The 26,480-nt window shown below is 37.8% G+C and overlaps 1 protein-coding gene across 3 annotated transcripts in view; it reads left to right on the top strand.

Annotated features, from left to right (window-relative positions):
* The window catches only part of GABRA3 (gamma-aminobutyric acid type A receptor subunit alpha3), a 281,030-nt gene that overhangs the window by 215,132 nt on the left and 39,418 nt on the right, over positions 1-26,480 (top strand). For all 3 annotated transcript variants that reach the window (XM_053580853.1, XM_053580854.1, XM_053580852.1), the window contains exons 6-7: positions 7,007-7,089; positions 22,882-23,025. In XM_053580853.1, the coding sequence (XP_053436828.1) occupies positions 7,007-7,089; positions 22,882-23,025 (227 nt within the window). The remainder of the gene's footprint in view (positions 1-7,006; positions 7,090-22,881; positions 23,026-26,480) is intronic.

Genomic DNA, 26,480 nt, shown 5'->3' with positions numbered 1-26,480 from the left:
TTCCCCTGGGGCATTTTTCTTCCCCTTCTGGGATACCTATAACTTGTATGTTTAAACACTTCATAAGTCCCATAATTCTGTCAGTTAACATTCTGCTTTCTTTCTCTTCTTTTCTGCCTCTTTAACTATCTGAGTTATCTCAAGAGCTTTGTCCTCTACCTCTGACATTCTTTCTTCTGCATAGTCTAATCTGTTGTTGATACTTTCTATTGCATTTTTAAGTTCCCTAATTGACTGGTTCAGTTCCTTATGCTCTGCTGTATTCTTTCTAAATTCTTCATATAATTAATCTCTTATTTGATTCTGTTTTTGGATTTTCTTTTGGTTATTTTCTACTTTATCAGCAGTTTCCTTCATTGTTTCCATCATTACCTTCATTGTTTTCATCATCTGTATTCTAAATTCCCTCTCTGTCATTTCTAACATTTCTTTATAGGTGGATTCCTCTATAGTAGCTACCTCATAGTCCCTTGGGGGGGAGGTTGGTCTGGATTGGTTTTTGTTGTTGCCAGGATTTTTCTGCTAGTTCTTCCTCATGTGTGTTTTCTTTTCTCTCTTTCCTTGCCCTAATTTTCCTTTCACTTCCTCTTGCTCTTTAAGTTACTGTGCCTCTGGCCTAAGGTTTTGATGAGTCCTTTTGGTACAGGACTGAATATTGTCTGGGCAACAGGTAATCTTCTGGGATATGGGATGTTATTCAAAATGCTGATAGAGCTATACAAGATGGAGATTGGAGGCCTCTGCTGAGTTCTCAAACCCTGCAGTGTGGAGAGCCTAAATCGCTCGTCAACCCACTTAAAAGGCACTTTATTTTTTTTAAATGTCCTTTGACAAATCATCAGATAAAAGTAATCTGAAATTTTTTTAATTTAACTTAATTTTTTTATTGTTAAATCATAGCTGTGTACATTAGTGCAATCAAGGGGTACAATGTGCTGGTTTCATGTACAATCTGAAATATTTTCGTCAAACTGTTCAATGTAGCCTTTATGGCATTTTCTTAATTACTGTATGTAGGCATTTGTATTCTGCATTTAGTAAGTTTTGCTTATACCCATTCTAAGATGCACTGTTTAAACTGTAAACCTTGGCTAAACAGAAGCTTTCCCAGGAAAGCACTTGTCGCTGGGATCACTCCTGAAGTGGCTGCCCGCTTACCCAGTGTGCCAAAACTGGTCTCATTCTATGCCCCCGAGATTCAATGCTGTAAGGTGTCTCAGTCCCCGCCTTTAGGCTGCTCAGTCACTAGATTACTTGCCTAAGTTCTCCCACCCGATCCTCACCCTGCAACCCTGAGGGCAGAGCTTTCCAAGGCATTTCTCCCACAATGGCTCCTCACGGCCCACAACTGAACATTATTAGCTTCATCCAGCTCAGCGGTGCAGTCCAGGGCCCTAGACAGTGCTTAAAGTCCTCTGTACTCTTGCCCAAGTTCTCCCAAGGTAGTTCAACTGAGTGCCAAGCCCCAAAAAAAAACAAAACATCTCGTAGTGAAGGCCTTTCCAGTTTGCAATCTCACTGCTGCTGTACTTACAGCTGCTGGTGGGATCAAACCAAACTAACACACACAACCACTTGCCAGTTCTTCACTGCTTTTGTCCTCCTGATAGGGTCCAGAAGTCTCTTGCTGACTCCCTGTGTCCCCAAAGGGATGTTTCTGGGCAGATCCCACCAGCCAGAAATGCCTGGAGTCTTCTCTTCCCAGTCTCACCATGCCCAGTTGCAAAGAAGCTGTTACTGGGTCACCATCTTGCTCCTCCCTCTCCTGCTATCCTCTATTAATTGGACTTCAGTAATAGCCACCTCACTGATCTGCCAACTCTGTAGGTATCACCCTCCAGTCTGTAATTCCGTAAGTTAAATGGCAGTTTCCAAGCCATGCCCACTGAGTTATCTTGCAAGATAAAAGGTGCTAAAAAGAAAACAGTACCTTCATCATGGTCCACAAAATTTTTTTTTGAAAGGCCAACCTGACTTTGCCAGTTGTTAGTTCAAGACCTCGATAGCTGATCTTGTTGAGTATGATGCCCACAGCACTGCAGGATCTGGCTCTGTCATCATCTCCCACCACATTCCCACTATCCTCAATCCCAGCCCTGGTACCCTTCCTTCCAGCCCTGCCAGATCACAAACCATTACCCAATAGGCCAGATTGCTCATGTTTGTGCTTTAGCATACTCAATATTCTTTAGAATGCCTTTCTTTACCTTATCCTACTTACCTTTTAAGCTTCATCTTAGGTGAACTCAGTCCTATATGACCTTTTATGATGGCCTCAAACATAATAATTCCTTCATCTTCTGTGTTCCCAGAATGCCTATCATAGAACTTTATACATTTGTATACATGTATGCTATTTATCTTATACAGTAAGCCCATTAAAGTCTGGGTTCATGCATCTTTCTTGATAGACTATGGGTGCTCCATAATCTTTGTTATAGGAAAGCATTAATATAAGATATTTGCAGTGAGATTAGGCAGAAGAATGAGCCTGGAACAGAGTAGGTATAAATCATTTAATTGAATAAAATAATAAATGCATTTTAGCATCTGTGACTGAAGATATGTGCACATTCTCTTCTACACTAGGTCTGAGAGGCTCTGTGTATGTTAGGACTCTTTTAAAAAGAGTCAGTTTCTGTCTTGTACCAGAGACTCATTTTTCTGGATGCCAAAGCCTTAAGAAAATTATTTTATAGCGATTAGAAAATGGAATAATTGGAACAAAAGCTTAGATATTGCCAGCCATTGGATGAATCACAAAACTGAGACCAATAAACACAGGTCTGGTATGAACTAGCAGGAAAATTAAGCTCGCTTGCATTTCAGTCATCAGCCTCTAGGTGGCCTTTGGTACAGCATCTCCAATCCTGCCTGATGACTAAAGCTGATGTGTGTAACAATCTCACTAATGATCAGAGTGGCAATGGTAGATATAAATTGCTCACAGCAGGCTAACTAAAGCAAGTGTGCACAGGTGTGTATTAGCAAGAACCCCTCCCCCAAGCTGGAAGGCAGAAACCAAGTATGTGCCCTTTAGCAAATAGTTACTAATCTCTTTTTTCACTATCCCCATTTAAACAGTCAGAGGTTGGAACTAGATGGCAAGCATCCTTGCAGTTTCAACTAATCTCTTGGCTATTTACAAAATTTTTCATGTATCTTGAACAAAAACTCAATTCTCAAGCTAGCCTGCAATATCGCACCAATCTGACCTTTATTCTTAAGGCATAAGCAGGGGGTTGTGACTTGAAGAACCAAACACAAAAGAAATGTTTTTCACTGAAAAAACTCACTCTTCATGTTGGATAATGAAAAGATTCCATGAGAGTTTAATAAAGAAAATTGTGTTCCTTCTCTCCACTTATACTGTCTCTTATGAGTCATGCCAAGGGGAAATTAACCTTTCCATCTTCCTTTCCGTCCACTTCTTGCCCATTCCATTTAAGCATAGAGCAGAGAGGAAAAATGAGATGTTTGTGGGGGCAGGATACTTCACAAGCTAAATTATGCTGTGCTCTCTTCTTTGGTTCTTCCCCACATCCTAATTCTCTCTGCCCTTTTGTGTCGTACTCTCCTCCCTTCTTGTCCTCCCTATCTCCCTCTACTTAGCTAGGATTTTCAATATCCCTTCGAGCTTTTTTTGCAATAGAAAGCACTCTGGTGATCCCATCTCAGGCTGGGCAAGGGACTTGAAGAGAACCTTCTCTGAAGAAGACAGATGCGCGGCCTACAGACATATGAAAAAATGCTCATCATCTTTAATCATCAGAGAAATGCAAATCAAAACTACTTTGAGATATCATCTAACTCCAGTAAGATTAGCCCATATCACAAAATCCCAAGACCAGAGATGTTGGTGTGGATATGGAGAAAAGGGAACACTTCTACACTGCTGGTGGGAATGCAAATTAATACATTCCTTTTGGAAAGATGTTTGGAGAACACTTAGAGATCTAAAAATAGATCTGCCATTCAATCCTATAATTCCTCTACTAGGTATATACCCAGAAGACCAAAAATCACATTATAACAAAGATATTTGTGCCAGAATGTTTATTGCAGCCCAATTCATAATTGCTAAGTCACAGAAAAAGCCCAAGTGCCCATCGATCCACAAATGGATTAATAAATTGTGGTATATGTACACCATGGAATATTATGCAGCCTTAAAGAAAGGTGGAGACTTTACCTCTTTCATGTTTACATGGATGGAGCTGAAACATATTCTTCTTAGTAAAGTATCTCAAGAATGGAAGAAAAAGTATCCAATGTACTCAGCCCTACTATGAAACTAATTTATGGCTTTCATATGAAAGCTATAACCCAGTTATAACCTAAGAATATGGGGAAGGGGGAGAGGGACGGGAGGGAGGGGGGAGGGTGATTGGTGGGACCACACCTACAGTGCATCTTACAAGGGTACATGTGAAACTTAGTAAATGTAGAATATAAATGTCTTAACACAATAACTAAGAAAATACCAGGAAGGCTATGTTAACCATGTGATGAAAATATGTCAAATGGTCTATAAAACCAGTGTATGGTGCCCATGACCTCATTAATGTACACAGCTATGATTTAATAAAAAAAAGAAAACTGGGTGGTGCCTGTGGCTCAGTGAGTAGGGCGCCGGCCCCATATACCGAGGGTGGCGGGTTCAAATCCAGCCCCGGCTGAACTGCAACCAAATAATAGCCGGGCGTTGTGGCAGGCGCCTGTAATCCCAGCTGCTTGGGAGGCTGAGGCTGGAGAATCGCGGAAGCCCAAGAGCTAGAGGTTGCTGTGAGTCCTGTGAAATCATGGCACTCTACTGAAGGCGGTAAAGTGAGACTCTGTCTCTACAAAAAAAAAAAGAAAACTTTTGTAAAAAAAATTTAATTTTGTTTTGTTAAGCAAGTTTGAACTGAGTTCCTTTCATTTGCAACAACAATAAAAATAATAACATGGCCTCAAAAAAAAAAAAAAAGAAAGCAAGCACTCTGACTAATGTACACAACTCCTGCCCTGTGTCAATAGTTAGCTGTCCGTGTGTTGTCTTTCTCCTTCTACACCACTAGTCACTGTGAAGGCATAAATTGTGTCTTGGGCCTCTGGTCCTTCCTTCTTTTTTGGTATCATCTCATAACAACCTTATGCATAGAGAATGCTTGCTCAAAGGTGACCATAGATAATTAGAGCATCTTTTATACGACTGAAAGATTCCTGAGTAGCTGAGGAAACCTTTACTCTCTGATGAATAGAAGATAGCTGGTGTAGGGGGAGGGGAGCAGAGAGGGCTGGGTAAGCTTTCAACTAACAGGCACGATGTAGGCGTTTGTGGCATACCTCCTAGGCGAAGGGCACAACTATAACTTGGACTTTACCTAACAAATACAAACAATGTACCCTAGTCATTTGTACTTTCATATTAATCTGAAAAAAAAGAAAGCTGGCGTAGAAAGAACATTGGATTTGCACTCTAGTTTACTGAATTGTGTGACTCTGAGAAAATCACTGTAACATTATGAATTTTTGTCTCTGAAATAGGGATGGTAATAATGCCTGCAATACGTCCCTCACGAGGTTACTATGGTGAGCAAATGGGGTAAAAATCACCCTTCCTTCCAGGCAACCAGGGTCCTTACATCACAAATGTTAGGGGCATGTCTGGATGTGCTTTAGAAATTGTAGCATGCTGAGAGCATCTCCTGGGTCATTAGCAATGATCATCATAATGATAACAATTAGATACTAAACCTCCTGTGCCTTCCTAGACATGTAGATGTCTGTAATTTGTCAGTAATTATTTTCTGGTGTCTCACTCTCATCAACTATGGAGAAACATTGTTAGGCCACAATATCCTGGGAATGTCTTCTTGTTAAGATCTTCCTTCTTGACATTGCTACAGTAGCACTGGGGTTGGGGAGAGTGAGAAATGGAGATGCTATACAGGGGATTCTTTACAGGCATTTCCTTAGTTATTGCTTCAACAAGGCGCTTCCCCATAAGACTTCTCTGCTAATTGCCTAAAAATCATATATATTCCTCTCAGCCTCATATATTGATGTTTGATTAAGCAGGAGTTCTGGTCGTAAGGAGTACTTGGGTCCTGAAATAGGTTAGGCAGAAGTATCTGCCCGAGGGAGGGATCTACTAGAGGAATGAGTGACACTGTAATTTTTGCTGTGTGGGTCCCATTTCTACACAGGAGGCTACCAGTGTAGGCCGAGGAAAGTTGATCCTCAAAAAATTTGAAAGAAATCAGAGGGGAAACCTTGGAATAAATTATTTGTGCAGGGGAATGAATGTATGGACATCATACACCATCCAGATTTCCATTGAGGAATCCATGCACAATCTTTCCCACATGTTGCCTTTGTTGAGAAAGCTTGATGAGCTTCTGATGTCCTCCTTTCCCTTTTTCTTTTTTTGGCTCAAAGTGGGCAGTTGCTGTGCGTGTGTGTGTGTTTATGTGTGTGTGCACACTTCTGATCTCCAAGAACTGCCTTTTTCGACAAAGCAACAGCAGTCCCTGTGAGCAGCAGAGTTGTCTTTTCCATCTGTTCGTTATAAGGGTAAAGATATGTTTTCTATACATCTCTCCTCTCCACTTCAATCTTTAGATTGGTTAACTCACACAATAGCCTGCTGAGAAGAATTATTTCAGAAATAATTACACTGCGATCAGGAGTGAATGAGTCAGAACCTTGTGTTTCCAGACTTCTTAGGGGGTGGCTAAGGAAGTACAGTTAGGGCAGATAATTTATTTTTGTTTTTCTAAAGGTGATAGGATAGGATTCAGATCTGATCTAAAAATGTGAATACCAAATGCTGCTTTGAGAGGCTATCTAGTTCCTTTAATGCATCCCTTGTGTTCATAAATATTTGAATCTTACTGAACCTAAATAAGCAAAGTCCCCTGTTATTCTTAGGGTCACACCTTTGTTGCTGAGTAGAACTCAGCCCTGTGTTTAATAACATTTAATTTAGCTTAATTGCATTTTCTGTTCACTTTTCTTTTAGGTTAACAATTCATGCTGAGTGTCCAATGCATCTGGAAGATTTTCCCATGGATGTGCATGCCTGCCCGCTGAAATTTGGAAGCTGTATGTATTCTGTCATTTTCTTTCTCCTGATCTTTCAAAAGAAACTTGATATATCCTATTGATTGTATCCACTAGGAGTTTGTAAATATGAAGCTTTTAATCTAGGCAGGTGTGGGAATGGGTCATAGCAGTGGGGTTAAATGGTACTAACTGATCAGGAGGAGATTTAGCTTTCAATAAAATTTTCTTTTTAAGAAGGAAACCTTATTTTACCACTTTTGGCACTTTTTTCATCATTATATTGAAACATTAACGTCTGTATGTATCCTGAATTGCCCAAAGGCCAGAGCAAGGCAAAACTGATATGGAGTATAATAGCAACTTCCTAAAGACAAGCTATGTTTAACAAGATGTGTTTATTTTATTTTATTTGAAAATGTTTGTCCTAGCTGCCTCTTCACATACCTCTGTCCAATTCTCAACAGTGAATGGTAGGCAGGGAGAGAGTCCGAAGACTTGCTTATTTTTGAGAGTATTGCCTTTTGCATTACTATAAATCTTACAGAGATAGTAGTAGATACATAGCCCATTTTCAAGTGAATTAGAAAAGTCAAAATTGAATAGAATTTGAGTGAGTTTTTAAATCTAAGAATTTGAGAGAACATTTCATTCTGGGAGTAATTAGAGTAATATTTCAAGATCTGTCTTGATCATGTCTAAATTGAATTTAGCTCTGTGTTTTAGAATAGACAGTGCATTTGAAAAGGTCCAAATAATTATGTTTGACAATTTTCAATCATTAGCTTATCAGAGTGTCCCAAAAGTCACCATACAAAGGAAAAATGAGAAATTACAGCTAAATGTACCTTTATTAAGAAAATATTTACAAAATTCTACGTTTTAGCCACTTCCTTCTACACATACATGAAATCTTCTGTCCCACTCACAGTGAACATGTTCATGTAAGTTTGCCTAGGTATGGAGACTTTCGGAATACCCTGTATTTACAGATTATCTCCTGTGTGCCAGGCTCTATTCTAGCAGCTTGGAATTCCTCCATGAATAAAACAAAAACCCTTGCCCTTGTGGAGCTTATATTATAGAGAGGAGATTGATAGTGAAAGATAAAGCAAACACTGAATACAAAAGTAAAGTATGAAGTATGTTGTAAAGTGAAAAATACATGGGAAAACATAGAAGTACTCCAGAATGAAGGGAACCCTGTATCTAGGCAAGCACTAGTCATGCATAGATGAGAGGGTATGAGTTGTCATTGAAATTGAAACTAGGGTAGTCAAGATCACCCTACTTTTTTTGAAAAAGTGCTATCTGAACAGAAATTTTAAGGAAGTAAAGGGGATAACAATGCAGATACCTGAGGAAATAGTACTTCAAGTAGAAGGAATAAATAAGAAAAATACCTTAGGTCAGAGAATTATCTGGCTTGTTCAGAGAACATCAAAATAGTAGATGTGGCTGGTGAGAATGAGAAAGAAGGACAGCATAGGGAAAGGGTGAGACCAAAGCAGGAACCAGGCCGACTAGAGTCTTATAGACCATTAAGGGGCTTTGAATTATATTCTAAGGGAAATTAGATGAAGGACCAAAGTGGAGAGCCCAGTTAGGAGGTTATTGAAATATTTCAGGTGGGATGATGATGGTTCAGATCAGAGTGATAGCAACAAAGTGATGAGAAGCAGGAACACCTAATGGGTTAGATGTAGCATTCTATAAAAAGCAAGGACTGAATGGTTACTTATAGATTTTTGTCCTAATGAATTTGCTATTAAACAAGATGAGTATTCTTTCCATTATGAGTAGGAGAGAGTTTGTTGGTGAACAGCACTCCCTTCATGAACAAATGGAAAACCTAGAACTGCAGAAGCAATAAGGATTGAAGAGACTAAAAATCTGGAGAAAGGGGAGAACCTCTCACAGATGAACTTGTGACCTTCAGCTATTTCATACCTGGGGACACTTGGCTATTCTGGTGGTGGAGTACATCTTGGATTTAAGTTTGGCTCCAGACATAGGGCTGATACTGGTGGACAGGAAAAAAAAAAAAAAAAAAAACAGCAATGATATTAATGATCATGCAGGAGTAGGGTGACAAAATGAGAATTCTAAAAGGTCTCATATTCTTACCTGACATGCCCTCAACATAATCGGTGAACTTTGAATTTGCACAGAACATTAGGCCAAAAACTAATAAGATACAAAAAACTTGTAAAGCAGAGCTGCCTTTTCTGCAGTTTCCTGATGCTAAAAAAAAAAAAAAGAAAAAAAAAAGACATGCCAGGCTATCAGTTTAAAACCCTAGAGAGCTATATCCTACTTACAAAGAAACAGCAGAGATAGAACACATTTAACCCAAACTATAACCCGACCCAGTGCTTTATGGAATTAAGGCAATAATTTTCTCACATTATCTGCATAGCAGAGGAAAGAAGCCTCTGTGGTGGAAGAGAGGCTTCTATTTGAAAATGCTGCAGTTTAATACATGATATTTATAATTCAATAAAAAGTTATTATGCATATGCATATCAACAGGCAGGACCATGAAACCTAAAACCAACATTTAAAAACAAAACAGCAATTTATAAGAGAAACTCTAACAGACATGAGCAGCTTGATTTCCTCCAACTCCATAATAGTCGGAGATTTTAACACTCCTTTGGCAGTGATGGATCCATCCTCCAACAAAAAGCTGAGTAAAGAAATTCTAGATTTAAATCTAACCATCCAGCATTTAGATTTAGCAGACATTTACAGAACATTTCATCCCAACAAAACTGAATACACATACTTCTCATCAGCCCACGGAATTTACTCCAAAATCGATCACATCTTAGGTCACAAGTCTAACCTCAGTAAATTTAAAGGAATAGAAATTATTCCATGCATCTCTTCGGACGGTCATGGAATAAAACTTGAGCTGAGTAACAACAGGAATCTTCATACTCATACAAAAACATGGAAGTTAAATAACCTTATGCTGAATGATAGCTGGGTCAGAGATGAGATCAAGAAGGAAACTGCCAAATTTTTGGAACAAAACGACAATGAAGACACGAGCTATCAGAACCTCTGGGACACTGCAAAGGCAGTTCTAAGAGGGAAATTTATAGCACTGCAAGCCTTCCTCAGGAGAATGGAAAGAGAGGAAGTAAGCAACTTAATGGGACATCTCCAGAGACTGGAAATGGAAGAACTCTCCAGCCGCAAATCCAGTAAAAGAAAAGAAATAACCAAAATCAGAGCAGAAGTAAATGAAATTGAAAACAAAAGAATAATACAACAGATCAATAAATCAAAAAGTTGGTTTTTTGAAAAGGTCAACAAAATAGATAAACCTTTGGCCAACCTAATCAGGAAAAAAAGAGTAAAATCTCTAATCTCATCAATCAGAAACAACAAAGACGAAATAACAACAGACTCCTCAGAAATCAAAAAAATCCTTAAGAATATTACAAGAATGTAAATGTTTTGGCACAGTAACTGAGATAACGCCGGAAAGGCTATGTTAACCACTGTGATAAAAATGTGTCAAATGGTTTATGAAGTGAGTGTATGATGCCCCATAATCATATCATTGTATACAGTTATGATTTAATAAAAAATAATAAAAAAATAAAAAAAAAAGAATATTACAAGAAACTACTCTCAGAAATATGAAAATCTGAAGAAAATTGACCGTTACTGGGAAGCACGTCACCTTCCAAGACTTAACCAGAATCAAGTGGAAATGTTGAACAGGCCCATATCAAGTTTGGAAATAACATCAACCATACAAAATCTCCCCAAAAAGAAAAGCCCAGGACCAGATGGTTTTACGTCAGAATTCTACCAAACCTTTAAAGAGGAATTAGTACCTATATTATTCAACCAGTTCCAAAATGTAGAAAAAGAAGGAAGACTACCCAACACGTTCTATGAAGCAAACATCACCCTGATCCCCAAACCAGGAAAAGACCCAACAAGAAAAGAAAATTATAGAGCAATATCACTAATGAATATAGATGCAAAAATATTCAACAAGATCCTAACAAACAGAATCCAGCAACATATCAAGCAAATCATACATCATGACCAAGTCGGTTTTATCCCAGGGTCTCAAGGCTGGTTCAATATACGTAAATCTATAAATGTAATTCAGCACATAAACAAATTCAAAAACAAAGACCATATGATTCTCTCAATTGATGCAGAAAAAGCTTTTGATAACATCCAACATTCCTTCATGATCAGAACACTTAAGAAAATTGGTATAGAAGGCACATTTCTTAAACTGATAGAGGCCATCTACAGCAAACTGACAGCCAATATCATATTGAATGGAGTTAAATTGGAATCATTTCCACTTAGATCAGGAACCAGACAAGGCTGACCATTGTCTCCATTGCTTTTTAACATTGTAATGGAAGTTTTAGCCACCTCAATTAGGGAATAAAAGGCGATCAAGGGTATCCACATGGGGTCAGAAGAGATCAAACTTTCGCTCTTCGCAGATGCTATGATTGTATATCTGGAAAACACTAGGGACTCTACTACAAAACTCTTAGAAGTGATCAAGGAATACAGCAGAGTCTCAGGTTACAAAATCAACATTCATAAATCGGTAGCCTTTATATATACCATCAATATTCAAGTTGAAAAAACAATTAAGGACTCTATCCCATTCACAATAGTGCCAAAGAAGATGAAATACTTGGGAGTTTATCTAACAAAGGACGTGAAAGTTCTCTATAAAGAGAACTATGAAACTCTAAGAAAAGAGATAGCTGAGAATGTTAACAAATGGAAAAATATACCATGCTCATGGCTGGGAAGAATCAACATTGTTAAAATGTCCACACTACCCAAAGCAATATATAATTTCAACACACTCCCCATTAAAGCTCCACTGTCATACTTCAAAAATACACTATTGGGACTTGATCAAACTAAAAAGCTTCTGCACAGCCAAGAACACAGTAAGTAAAGCAAGCAAACAGCCCTCAGAATGGGAGAAGATATTTGCAGGTTATGTCTCTGACAAAGGTTTAATAACCAGAATCCACAGAGAACTCAAACACCTTAGCAAGAAAAGAACAAGGGATCCCATCGCAGGCTTGGCAAGGGACTTGAAGAGAAACTTCTCTGAAGAAGACAAGCACACGGCCTTCAGACATATGAAAAAATGCTCATCATCTTTAATCATCAGAGAAATGCAAATCAAAACTACTTTGAGATATCATCTAACTCCTGTGAGACTAGCCTATACCACAAAATCCCAAGACCAGAGATGTTGGTGTGGATGTGGAGAAAAGGGAACACTTTTGCACTGCTGGTGGAATTGCAAATTAATACATTCCTTTTGGAAAGATACATGGAGAACACTTAGAGATCTAAAAATAGACCTGCCATTCAATCCTGTAATTCCTCTACTGGGCATATACCCAGAAGACCAAAAATCAAATCGTAATAAAGATATATGTACCAGAATGTTTATTGCAGCCCTATTCGTAATTGCTAAGTCATGGAATAAGCCCAAATGCCCATTGATCCACGAATGGATTAATAAATTGTGGTATATGTACACCGTGGAATACTATGCAGCTTTAAAGAAAGATGGAGACCTTACCTCTTTCATGTTTACATGGATGGAGCTGGAGCATATTCTTCTTAGTAAAGTGTCTCAAGAATGGAAGAAAAAATACCCAATGTACTCACCCTTCTTATGAAACTAATCTAGGACCTTCACATGAAAGCTATAATCCAGTTACAACCTAAGAATAGGGTGAAGGGGGAAAGGGAGTGGAGGGAGGGGGGAGGTAGATGGAGGGAGGGGGATTAATGGGATTACACCTGTGGTGCATCTTACAAGGGTATATGTGAATCTTAGTAAATGTGGAATGTAAAGGTCTTAGCAAAATAACTAAGAAAATGCCAGGAAGGCTATGTTAGCTAGTGTGATGAAAATGTGTCAAACGGTCTATGAACCAAGTGTATGGTGCCCAGTGATCATACTAATGTACACAGCTATGATTTAATAAAAAAAAAGCAAACAAAATATCCAAAATATAGAAATAGACATACAGATGATCCATATATTGGGGTTAACAGACAAGGACTTAGAAAATCTATAGCTAATGTATCCAAGAAAAATGATGAAAAGATAACTAGAACAGATCAGAGATAATTTTAACAGAAAATGTAATCTAGAAAGAAGAATAAATTAAAAATTACTTAAATAAAAGTACAATAGCTAAAATTCAGAATCCGGTGGGTAGTTTGACAAGCAGAAGATTAGACATGAAAAATGGATAAACAGAAAATAGCAAAACTGAAGCACAGAAAGACAAAATACAGAAAAGAATAAAAAGCATGTGTAATTTTACAGAAGTAAAACGGGTAGAGAAAGTCACAAAAGCAATAGTTAAGTAGTCAAAGGCCAATCATTTAAAAGCTGATGAAAATTATTAATCTAAAGGTGCAAGAAGTCACATAAACACCAATAGGGATAAATACAAAGAAAGTAATGCTGATTTTAAAGTTTATATGGAAATGTTAAAGTGCAATGAATAGCTAAGACAATCTTAAAGAAGAATAAAACTGGGAAATTTATAATCAAATCTATCAAATATCTAGACCTATGCTAAGACTATAGTAGTTTAGACAAGGTATTAGTTACAAAGATAGACAAATATACTAATAGGACAGAATAGGAAGGCAAGATATATATATATAATCTTTTTTCTTTTCTTCCTGTCCACCAGTATCAGCCCTATGTCTAGAGCTAAACTTAAATCCAAGTTGTACTCCACCACCAGAATAGCCAAGTGCCCCCAGGATAAAATAGCTGTAGGTCACAAGTTCATCTGTGAGAGGTTCTCCCCTTTCTCCAGATTTTTAGTCTCTTCAATCCTTCTTGCTTCTGCAGTTCTAGGTTTTCCATTTGTTCATGAGGGGGGCGAGAGAGAGAGAGAGAGAGAGACATTGGTTTTGACTTGTACCTCACATCATAAACAAAAATAAATTCAACCTGCATTGCAGATCTAAATGTGAAAGAGTAAAAGGTAAAACAGTAAAGCTTTTAGAAGAAAACATAAGAAAATATCTTCATGATCTTGGAAGAGGTAGAATTTAAACAGAATGTAGAATAGTACAGCCCATAAAGTTAAAAGAAGGTGACTTGGTATATATTAAAAATTAAGGCATTTTCTTTATTAAAAGACCATTAAGAGATTGAAGAGGCAAACTACAGGGTGGGAGAAAATATTTGCATTGTGTATATGTGACAAAAGACTCAAAGCCATAAATAGTATCAGATAATTCAATAGAAAAAAAGCCAAAGCCCTTTTTTTTTTGAGACAGAGTCTCACTTTGTCATCCCCAGTAGAGTACTATATCATCATAGCTCACAGCAACCTCACACTTGGGCTCAAGGGATTCTCTTGCCTCAGCCTCCTGAGTAGCTGGGACTATGAGCATCCACCACCATGCTTGGCTATTTTTAGAGAGGGAGTCTCACTCTTGTCAGGTTGGTCTGGAACTTTTGAGCTTAGGCGAGCCACCTACCTCGGACTCCCAGAGTGTTGGGATTACAGGCGTGAGCCACCGTACCTAGCCCTGGGCCAAAGTCTTGAATAGGCACTTCATAAAGCAGACCGCCCAATGACATATAACACACACACACTCACACACACATAAACACACACACTCACATACACACATACGATGACTGACTGATTACATTAGTTAGCAGGGAAATGCAGATTAAAATCCAAAGGCTACCACTATGCACCTAATAGAATGACTAACATGAAAAAGATATTAGCACTTGTTGGTGAGGATATGGAGCAAATCTGTGCTCTTATGAACTACTGATGAGAATATAAGTTTGTACCAAGGATTTGGAAAATTCTGTGGTGCTAATAACGCTATAATATAACATATGCATATTACATAACTTAGTATTTCTAGTCCTGAATGTATTTCCAAACAGAAATAATTGTTTATGCCCACCAAAAAGGCATATAAAGAATATAATAGACCCACACTGGAAACTATACTAATGCCCATCAGAATGGATTAATAATCTGTAGCATATTCACATAATGACATACTATATAACAGTGACAATTATACTCAATAACATGGATGAGGTCATAGACACAAAACTGAGCAGAAGCTAAACACTTTAAGTGTATATAGAATGCGATTCCATTTATATTATACATAAAAATGGGCAAAACTTATCTGTGGTGTTAGAAGTCTTTAATATCTTATCCATCATTGCCATTGGTTTTATTTCTTAATTCCTGACATACAATATTAACAAATGCAGTTCAGGAACAAGCAGTTGGAGTTCCTAGGAATTTTATAAAATAAATATTATTCATAGAACATTCTAAGCTTCTTGATGTTCTTTACTCAAACTCATGGATATTTAACTATTTTAATAAATAAAAATAGTAAGTTTAGAAGTATTAACAAAGACTGGTAATATATAGATAATTACTTAGACACTAGAAAATGTCAGCAAACCTTACTGGATAGTATTTGAATAATAACAACATTTGACTTTCATAGTAGAATAAATAGTGCTACACAGAGTCATAGGTTAAAATTGCCAATTTAAGGGTTTGTTTTACTTTCCAAGCCTCTTATTTCTTAGATGAACACTCTCAGGGTTTGTACATAGTATACTATGTATATAAACTACCATGCATAGAGACTTATTAAAATTTATTTTACAATAATTACTTACCTTTATCAGCAAAGAGAGCCATTAACACAGATTTATTGAGAACAGCCACAAGAAACCCATGACAAATGAATGTGAATGTACTTTCTAAAATATTTAGAAAAATTCCTTTTTGCATTTATCATGTAAAATTATTTTAACATTGTAACATCAAAACTTTTCATTTAAAGAAAAAATGCCACAAAACATTTGAACTGATGAGCAAAAAAAAAAAAAAAAAAAACCCACAGATTTATAAGGAAAATCAACTTATCAAGTAGTGACCACTTCAATCCTGTGTGCTCCTGTCCTGAAACCTGAAAATTTCCAAACTTTGAATGTGATAGCATTTACTGCTCTTGGTTTTGATTTGACATCAGTAGATTCCTGCAAGTCAGTAATGTGTCTGTATCTATGTTAAGCTTGAATTCTTACAGGAGAATTATAATACTTTTTCCACATTTTCTCATTTCTCAATTATTTTTCTCAAGATTTTATATTCAGAAAAATATACAAATTTCCAGATACAATGCTAGGAAGGAATTTCCACATAGAAACACTAGTCAGCATGGTGGTTATTCTCGGTTGGAGTTGTTATTGGAAAGGGAAATCAATGATACTTCTGGGTGCTGATTGCATGGGATATAAGTCTGGTGTGCATAAAAAGAGATCTGGACTGGAGATTTAATTTAGGTGTCATCTATGTAGATGATATTTAAAACCATATGGCTAGATGAGATCACTGAGGAAATTACTCTATAGAGGAAAAAGAAAAGGATGAAGGACCGTTTCTTCAAGCATGATGACATTTAGAGGCTAGAGTGAAGAAAATAATTTAATAAATGTGAAGAAGAAGGCAGGTGAAGTATGAGGAAATCTAAAGGAACATGTTGTCCTGGAGGCCAAATAAAGTACATCAAGGAGAAAGTAATTTAAATTCTTAAATTCATAAGTGGGAAGTTAAAATTAACCTTAGAGAATATCTAGTGAGAAAGTAATTCTGGAATGGTGGAGAAGGACTTCTGAAAATCTACTCCTTCATAAAAAGCAATGAGACTGTTTTTAACAATTGTCAAAATAAACTTTCTCCCAAAACTGGAAATTAATCAAAGGCTCACAGCAATCTAAGGAGTGCTATCCGAGAAAAATAGCTAATTCGCAGTAAGACCAGGGAGTCCTATTTCTACCTTTCTCTCCCCCACTCTGTGGAAAGTCTAGAGATTTTTGTAATGATTATAAAAGGTGAACCCATCAGGAAGATGTGACAATTATAAAGATATATGCACCTAACCACGGAGCTCCAAAATACATAAAGCAACACTAATAGAGCCAAAGGGAGGATATAGACAATTCAATAATAATAATTAGAGACTCTAATATTCCACTTTCAATAATGGATAGAACTACTAGGGAGAAGACTGAATAACTCTATAAATCAACCATACCTAACATTTATACAGCTATCCAATATCATCAAAAATGAATATTATTCTCAAGTGCATATGGAACATTTTCAGAGGTAGACCATGTGTTAGGGCCATAAAATAAGACTCAGGAAATTTAAAAATATTGAAGCAATACAAAATATATTCCTTGACCTCCATTGAATAAAATTAGAAGTCAATAACCAAAGGGAATTTGAAAATTCATAAATGTGTTGAAATTCAACAACATACTCTTAAACAAACAATAGTCACTGAAGAAATAAAAAGGAAAATTAGAAAATATTTTGAAGTGAAAGAAAATTATGATACAACATGTCAAAACTTATGGGAAGTATCAGCTTAAAGCACTGCTCAGAGGAAAACTTATAACTATAAAGCCTATATTTAAAAGAAAGTTCTAAAAATCAATAACATGACCTTCAGAAGAGCAAATAAAACTCAAAGCAATCGGAAGGAAGGAAATAATGAATATTAGAGTGAAATGAAATGAAAAAATGAACAATATTTAGAAAAATCTAAGAATCTAAAAATTGGTTATTTGAAAAGATTGACAAAAACTGATAAATCTTTAGCTAGACAGACCAAGATAGTAATAAAGAGGATTATATGTGAATACTATGAGCCACTATATGAAGCCTGACAATTAAGTGTACAAATTTATTTTAGAAAATGTGCTGTCTACCTCATTGCTGAGTATCATTACAGTCACCTATCTACCTCGTTGCTGAATATCATTACAGTCACCTTCAAGGTACTCCCTTTGGAAAGCTATGCACCCATGCTAGTGCCTAGTCCACACTTCAAAGCAATCTTAGACCCACCATATTGTTTTCCATTGTAGTTGTACTAATTTGTATTCTCACCAACAGTGTATAAGAGTTTACCTTTCTTCACACCCTCATCAGAATGTATCCCTTATCTTTTTTGATAATAGTCATTCTAACTGGGGTGAGGAAATATCTCACTGTCATTTTGATTTTCATCCCCCTAATGATTAGTGATGTTGAGAATTTTTTATATGACCATTGACCATTTGAATGTCCTCTTTTGAAAAATGTTAATTATGATTTTTTGCCCATTTTTAAAGGTATTATTTGGGATTTCCTTGCTACTGAGTTGAGTTCCTTATTTCATCTCAATATTAATTCCTTGCCAGATGTATAGTTTGTAAATATTTTCTCCTATTCCGTAGGTTTTCTCTTTACTCAGTTGATTATTTCTTTTGCCATGTAGAAACATTTTAGTTTCAGGGCATTCCATTTGTCTGTTTTTGCTTTTGTTGCCTATGCTTTTGAGTTCTCATCAAGATAACCCTTGCCTAGACCAATGTCATGGAAAATTTCCTCTCCATTTTCTTTTAGGAGTTTTATAGTTTGGGGTTTTAAATTTAACTCTTTAAAACATTTTGAGCTGATTTTTGTACAGTGAGAGACAGCGGTCTAGGCTCATTCTTCAACATGTGGCTGTCCACTTTTCCTGGCACCATTTCTTGAAGAGACAAGTAGGTTTCATCCCTGAAATGCAAAAATGGTTCAATATATTCAAATCAGCAAATATGATACTTATATGCCACATTAACAGAATCAAGGACACAACCCTCATGATTATTTCAATAAATACAGCAAAAGCATTTAACATTCAGCTTCTATTCATGACAAAAACTCTCAACAGATTAAATACAGAAAGAATTTACCTCAACACAATTAAGACCATAGCAACACATACTAAAGTTGAAAGCTTTTTATCTAAAATCAGCAATAAGAAAATCATGGCCACTTTTATCACTTCTATTCAACATAGTACTGGAAGTCTTAGCCAGAACAATTAGACAAGAGAAAGAAGTGAATGGCATCTAAACTGGAGAGAAGGAAGTCACATTGTCCCTGTTTGCAGATGACATATATACACACACACGCACACATATATGTGTGTGTGTACATGATATATGACATATAAATTATATATATACATACACATACATATACACATATATGTGTGCGTATCCCTGAAGACTCCACACAAAACTTTTAAAATTAATGAACAGAATCAGCAAAGTGGTAGAATACAAAATCAACATACAAAAGTCAATAGCATTTCTATATTCCAATAATGAATTACCTGAAAAGGAAATCAAGAAAGCAATCCCATTTATAATATCTACAAAAGAAAAATCTAGAAATAAATTTAACCAAGGAGGGAAAAGATATCCAGAAAGAAAACTATAAAACATTAATGAAAGAAATTGAAGCTGATGCAAATAAATAGAAAGATATCCTGTGTTTAGGGATTGGAAAAGTTAATATTGTTAAACTGTCCATGCTGCTCAAAGTGATCTACACATTCGATGCAATCTCTGTAGAAATACTAACAATAAATTTCACTGAAATAGAAAACACAATCCTAAAATTCATATGGAACCACAAAATACTCTGAATAGCCACAGAAATCTTGAGCAAAAGAACAAATCTGGAAGCATCACACTACCTGACTTCAACATAAACTACAAAGGTATAGTAACCAAAACAGCATGGTGCTGGCATGTAAGTAGACACATGGACCAATGTAACAGAATAGAGAACCTAGAAATAAACTGGTGCACTTATAGCAAACTTATTTTTGATAATTCCAGAATACACATTAGAGAAAGGACAGTCCCCTTTCCAGCGCTATAAAATATATGCGTGTATGTATGTGTATATGTATGTGTGTGTATGTATATATATATATATATATATATAATTTATATGTCACTATAAAATAGTGCTGGAAAAAAATAGAGAACCCTTGGATTTTTACCAAGTATATCAAACTAAACTGATCACTTTTTCTCTAAAACCTTCTTCTGTGTTGTCTATTTTGATTAAGATCATGTATTCTGGTTCTAACTTACCTCATCAACCTTGTTTCCCATCTCTCTCCCTTTTACATTGACTTTCTTCTAGTTCCTGGAACTCGATTTCGTATTGGTTGATTTGGTGGGGGATTATGCTTTTGTTTTTTGTTTTGTTTTGTTTTGGGTGTTGTTGTTTTGAAATATTCTCCATCAAGTTCTTAACATGATTGGCTCCTTCTCACTTTTTGTGTTTCGGATTAAAAAATACTCCCTCCGATCTCCTCTTATCATTGTATCTAGTGACACATCTCCATATGCAATAACTCTCTTTCATGTTCTTCATAGCATTTATCAGTATGTTATCATATATTTTATTTATATACTTGTTTAATGTCTTTCTTTCCTCACAAAGCTCATGAGAGGATGTGACTTCAAGTGTCTTATGATCTTTGTATCTTCACTATCTAATACAAGTATAATGCCTTAATATTTGTTGAATGAATAACGGAATCAATTAAGCAAGCAAGCACTCAATCTTTTTCTGAAAATATGAATTCAAAAGGAATGTTCTTCCTTTGGTTCTACTGTGGCAGAATTGTTTTTTACTTTACCAATTTTCTTAGGGTCTGTTACATGCCAAGGCTCAAGAAACAGAAAGATGCATTTGTCAAAGCAACTAAAAACTAGAGGTCACTTTTTTTTTTTTTTGCAGTTTTTGGCCAGGGCTAGGCTTGAACCCACCACCTCTGCTGTATGGGGCCAGCGCCCTACTCCTTTGAGCCACAGGTACCACCCATAAGAGGACGCTCTTGCCTTAGCTTATATGAAATATATTGAGGGGCCTATGCTGGGAGTGCAGAAGTTCTAATTACCAGATATATATCCTTTATATATCCTTTCTTCGGGAACCAACCTCCATACTCCAGCTCCTCCATGAAAATAGAATGGCTAGAATTGAAAGGAAGAGAGCAGCCTTTTTAAGAGGGAAGACCAGGATCTAGGCTAAAGGAGCCCAAAACCAAGGCCATGAAGGAAGAAAAGAAAAAAGAGGTCCAAAGGGGAAATCTTGTTCCCTAGTATATGAATGAGTTACATCATTATCCATATATTTGCAAAATCTATAATCTGAAGTTCATCTAGAATCCTCTCTTTCTTTCTTTCTTTCTTTTTTTGAGACAGAGTTTTACTATGTCACCCGCGGTAGAGTGCTGTAACATCACAGCTCACAGCAACCTCAAACTCTTGGGCTTAAGTGGTTCTCTTGCCTCAGCCTCCCAAGTAGCTGGTACTACAGGTGCTTGCCACAATGCCTGGCTATTTTTTGGTTGTAGTTGTCATTGTTGTTTGGCAGGCCCGGGCTGGATTCGAACCTGCCAGCTCTGGTGTATGTGGCTGGCCCCCTAGCCTCTGATCTACAAGCGCTGAGCCTAGAATCCTTTCTTAAATGTCCTTCCTTCCTTTCTTAACTATTATTAAAAGCCAAAAGTTATAATCTGTTCTAGTTGCAAAATTTTCTTCCCACTCAATTCAACTCACTGTCTGCTATCATACATTCTGCCTATAGGTCACTTACAGCAAATGTTGTTGTGGCCTTTTAAATACTGTCTTGGCTTCAGTTTAACTCTCCTCCATTAGTCATTCATGATACAGCTAGAGTGATCCTCCCAAGTATACATCTGGCCATGTCTTCTCTCTCCTTCAAGCACCTCCACAGCTCCTTGTAACCTATTGACAAAATCCTTTATTTCTTAGGCAATTTGGATATTTAATGATATTGCCTCGTCTTCTTTCTCATCTGAAGTCCAGTAATACCATTGATTCCCTTACCATTCCATGTGCTCACATACATTGTGCCTTTGCTATTCTATATTATGTATTTGCTAAGAATGACCTTCTTTCACATACTAATGATGGCCTCATCTTCTGAGTATCATCTACTTTTATGAATCCTGCTCTTGTCCACTCTGAACAGGAGTAAGAGTGCTCACCTTGGGTTTCACTTAATACCTATTTTTGTTCCACTAATATGTGTATTTATTTTAAAACTTACACTATAAACTATAGTTCTCTCTGTTCCCCCGAATAGATTGTGGGCTCCCTGTTTGTGGTGACTGTGCCATATCGATCTTTGTTTTCTAAGTGTTACTATGCATACAAAGTATCTTTTGTTCAAAAACTAGACCTTTGTATGTCAAAATTATGCAATTCATTATTAAAACTATAATTAATATATAGGAAAGACATACGATGAAAATCTTAAAAATAGGCCAGCTTGGTGGCTCACACCTGTAATCCTAGCACTCTGGGAGGCCCAGACAGGTGGATTGCCTGAGCTCACAGGTTCAAGACCAGTCTGACCCAGAGCAAGACCTCATCTCTGAAAATAGCCAGGAGGCTTGAGCCCAAGAGTTTAAGGTTGCTGTGAGTTATGACGAAGAGTGACAAAGTGAGACTCTGTCATGAAAAGAAAATTTTAAGTCTCTCTCAATTTCCTGCAGGCATTTGAGTTTGTAACATTTGTACAAGATAATATTTTTAGCTGTTCTCCCCCTGCCTCTACTTCCTTCAAGAGAAGGAAATGTTTATTGGATGTTTAGAAGACTGTCACTGAAGAGAGAGACTACTCTGGGTTAATTTCATTTCTGTTTACTCAGCATATACTATATTAGTTAGTCAATGAATGTTGATTAGATATATGGATGTATGGATGGACTTTAGTTGAAGACAGAACATATATCAAGAACTCTTGGGGGATGGAAGTTCCATTTAAATCCCATTTGAGTTTAGTATTGAGGATACTCATTCTCCTTTCTCTTCGACTTCTTGTTGACTCTTCTCTGCTTTAGATGCCTATACAACAGCTGAAGTAGTTTATTCTTGGACTCTTGGGAAGAACAAGTCTGTGGAAGTGGCACAGGATGGCTCTCGCCTGAACCAGTATGACCTGCTGGGCCATGTTGTTGGGACTGAGATAATCCGGTCTAGCACAGGTACTTACTTATTTTATTTAAACCACATTCCAGTCACTTTTCTAAGTGTTTATAACTTATATTCAAAAAGTGTGACAAAAGTATCATGAGGAAACTGAAGCCTGTAGAAGTTTGGTAATTTGCCCCATGTTGCAGTTACACAATGACAGAACCAAAATCTAATCCTAGGCAGATTGGCTTCCAAGCCCATAGTCCTGCCTTAACCATTATTCTCTGCTATCTCTTGGGGACTGGGGCAGAAGGTCAAGGTGATTAATGATTAGGATGCAAGGAGGTTAAAAAGGCTACAGGGTGGTAGGAGAGAATTATGGCCTTCTTTCTAGACAAGAAAGTTGGAAAGGGACCTGAAGGGAAAAGGAGGAATTTTGAGAGTGTGACCTAGATAACCAAGTGTGTGCTGTTCCTGGAAAACAGAACTTCTAGCCTGTGAGCCATGACCTCTAAGCCCTGAATGATCCCCCCATAAAACAAAGCTAAGGATCCCTGTCACAGAACAATGCACCCCGTAATGCTGCAATAATCACAAGACTAAAAGACCACACCATCACTAGTAAAAAAAAAAACAAAAAAAAAAAAACAGTTAATAATTATTGATACAGAATAAAGAAAATTGGATTTATGTGACAACTAAGGTGATTCACAGCCAGTGGAACTAGGACAACACCTCTGGAAGCCTAAGAGGAAGCAATAGGAATTCTTGCAGATGAATAGGAGGAATTGGGATGAAAGTACTTACATTAGTTAGCGTACTGCCTCTGTGAGAGGTCTCCTCTCACTTGTAAGGGGGACCCTTTCCCACTCTCCTGGTAAAGTCTATGCTTATCTATGCTTTTCTTTAAATAAAATTCATATCTATGCTTTACTTAAAATAAAAATTACACTTCTTTCTTTGCTATATTGGAGTCCCAGCTGCCTCATTTCCACACTCCCCCAGCATCTTACTCTTCCTTTGACTCAGCCGAACTTGCTAGTTCTGCTCAACAAAAGGAATCATGTCCACTGAACAGCTTAGAAGTGAACTCTCACCTCTAATAATTAGGGCAGAAAAGGGAAAGCAGAGGGAGGCCATGCTGGGGGGAAGAGATGAAATTTTATACTAAAGGTTTCATGGAGACATTTCCTTAGCCAATGCTGAGACAGCACATTAATAACCTCAGGAAACGTTAGGCACACCCAGGAGATCCAGGGAGTAGCTAAGGAACTGTTTTCTTTTTTCTTTTTTTTTTTTGTAGAGATAGAGTCTCACCTTATGGCCCTCGGTAGAGTGCCGTGGCCTCACACAGCTCACAGCAACCTCCAACTCCTGGGCTTAAGCGATTCTCCTGCCTCAGCCTCCTGAGTAGCTGGGACTACAGGCGCCCGCCACAATGCCCGGCCATTTTTTGGTTGCAGTTTGGCCGGGGCCGGGCTTGAACCCGCCACCCTCGGTATATGGGGCTGGCGCCCTACCGACTGAGCCACAGGCGCCGCCCAAGGGACTGTTTTCTTAAATGGATAATCTATAGAAAGGTGTAAATGGTAGTGCCCAGAGATGAGGTTGCAGAGGAGATGTTCAGGCCAGGCTTACGGAAAGGAAGGGGTGTGATCTGCCTGGGCAGTGCAAAGGTGGCATCTGTGCCCCAGGAGCAGTTAGAGATCACTTTTATATGGAGCTATAGGGGATGGGCACATTCCACAGCTTGCCTGGAAGGTTACGGTCTTTTTGTATGAACTTCTGTGGGGTGAGACTAGCCAGATCCTTTCCATCTTTGGCTTCAGAGGAGAAAAGGGGGCAGAGGAGGGGAAAGTGTCTATGTGTAGCTGTGTTAGCACTCCCCAACACCTACCTCAGAAAAAAGCTCGTTTGGCAAAACCTGCCAGGTCTTATCAATGGCTAATCATTGGATATTGACAGATAGAACTAGAGACTTGAATTTTATAGCCTTAAGCTCTGCCCATTTGGAAACTGATCAGTTCACCGAACTGAGGAAGAAGGTACCTTGAATCCCAAATAACCTCAGGGTATTTGTCAAAATGCAATATAGACTGGGCACCATATATCATGTAACATTTTTTGCTATTAAATGGTGGGAGCTTTCAACATGAATTTTCAAGCAACATTGTCTCTGTGAAATCACTGTTATAAATGAAGGATATTGGTGTGCTCTTCATTATCTGAATATAAGCTGTTTGTTCTCATGTCACTGTATGTCATCTTGTATGCCCCCTGTTCTCCCTCCACCCCAGGACCAGGAGAGGATACCTGGAAAAAGAGCAACCTTTCAAATGGATTTGAAAAATGAATACGGTTTAGAGATCTGGGATGAGGGTGAGGAAAGGCATCAAAAGTTCAAAGATAGGAGAGAGCACAGGCTGTTGGGGAAGCTGCAAACTGTTCAGAATAAGACATCAAAGGAATAAGTGTAATGAGTGTAGGACTGCAGAAGGGATGCTGAGGATGCTCCCCTAAGTTGGGGCTCTGGGGTCACGGCCGGCAGGTCTCAACAGCTGGACCAGGCCGGGCAGCACAGGCAGGTAGGGCATGGCTGGCTTGAGTCTGAAGAGTCTCCTCTCTGCCCTGGGGGAAGAGTTGGCTGCTGAGGCCAAGTGGCCAGCGTTGGAGGAAGCAGTAGAGGTTGCCAGTGATGGGTGTGAGCCTGTGAGCAGGGAGTTGTCCTTGTCCTCTGGACTATTTCATTCTCTCAACAGATCTATCTCTCTGCAGCCAGATTGGGGGCAGGGGTGGGAGGGTGGTGAATGTCTTCCAACCTGGTCACTATTGTCTCTCAAGCAGTGAGAGGGGGTGTCAGCAGTCCTCAAGTGACCTCCTGTCCTTCATCTGTCTTACTATGCCTTATGGGGGCAAAGGGAAACTTTCCCTACACCCCAAAAGTTCTCTGAAAGATCAACTCATACTTATGGCAGATAAATAAGAGAAAGGTTTATTTACCAGGTGCATGGGGAGAATCATAGAGTGATTACCCAATATCCTAATGAAATCCAGATAGTTTTACACCCATCTTTTTGGAGAGAAGGGGGAGATGAGGAGTTCAGGTAATTCTATTTAGGGGTAACTTATGGTGCTAGGGAGGACAAATGGGTGGGGGAAACAGATTGACTTGTAAATGATCCTCTTTGTTCATTAATTAATCTGAGGGACAGGTATTATATTCAAATGATTTAAGCCAGGTCCAGTTGCATTCTTGATTTTCTTTTTTTTTTTTTTTATTGTTGGGGATTCATTGAGGGTACAATAAGCCAGGTTACACTGATTGCAAATGTTAGGTAAAGTCCCTCTTGCAATCATGTCTTGCCCCCATAAAGTGTGACACACACCAAGGCCCCACCCCCCTCCCTCCTTCCCTTTTTCTGTTCCCCCCCATAACCATAATTGTCATTAATTGTCCTCATAACAAAATTGAGTACATAGGATTCATGCTTCTCCATTCTTGTGATGCTTTACTAAGAATAATGTC

The sequence above is a fragment of the Nycticebus coucang genome, chromosome X, assembly GCF_027406575.1.
Source record: "Nycticebus coucang isolate mNycCou1 chromosome X, mNycCou1.pri, whole genome shotgun sequence".
Taxonomy (NCBI): domain Eukaryota; kingdom Metazoa; phylum Chordata; class Mammalia; order Primates; family Lorisidae; genus Nycticebus; species Nycticebus coucang.
The sequence above is the reverse complement of the archived record's forward strand: the minus strand, read 5'-3'. Positions and strand labels throughout refer to the sequence as shown.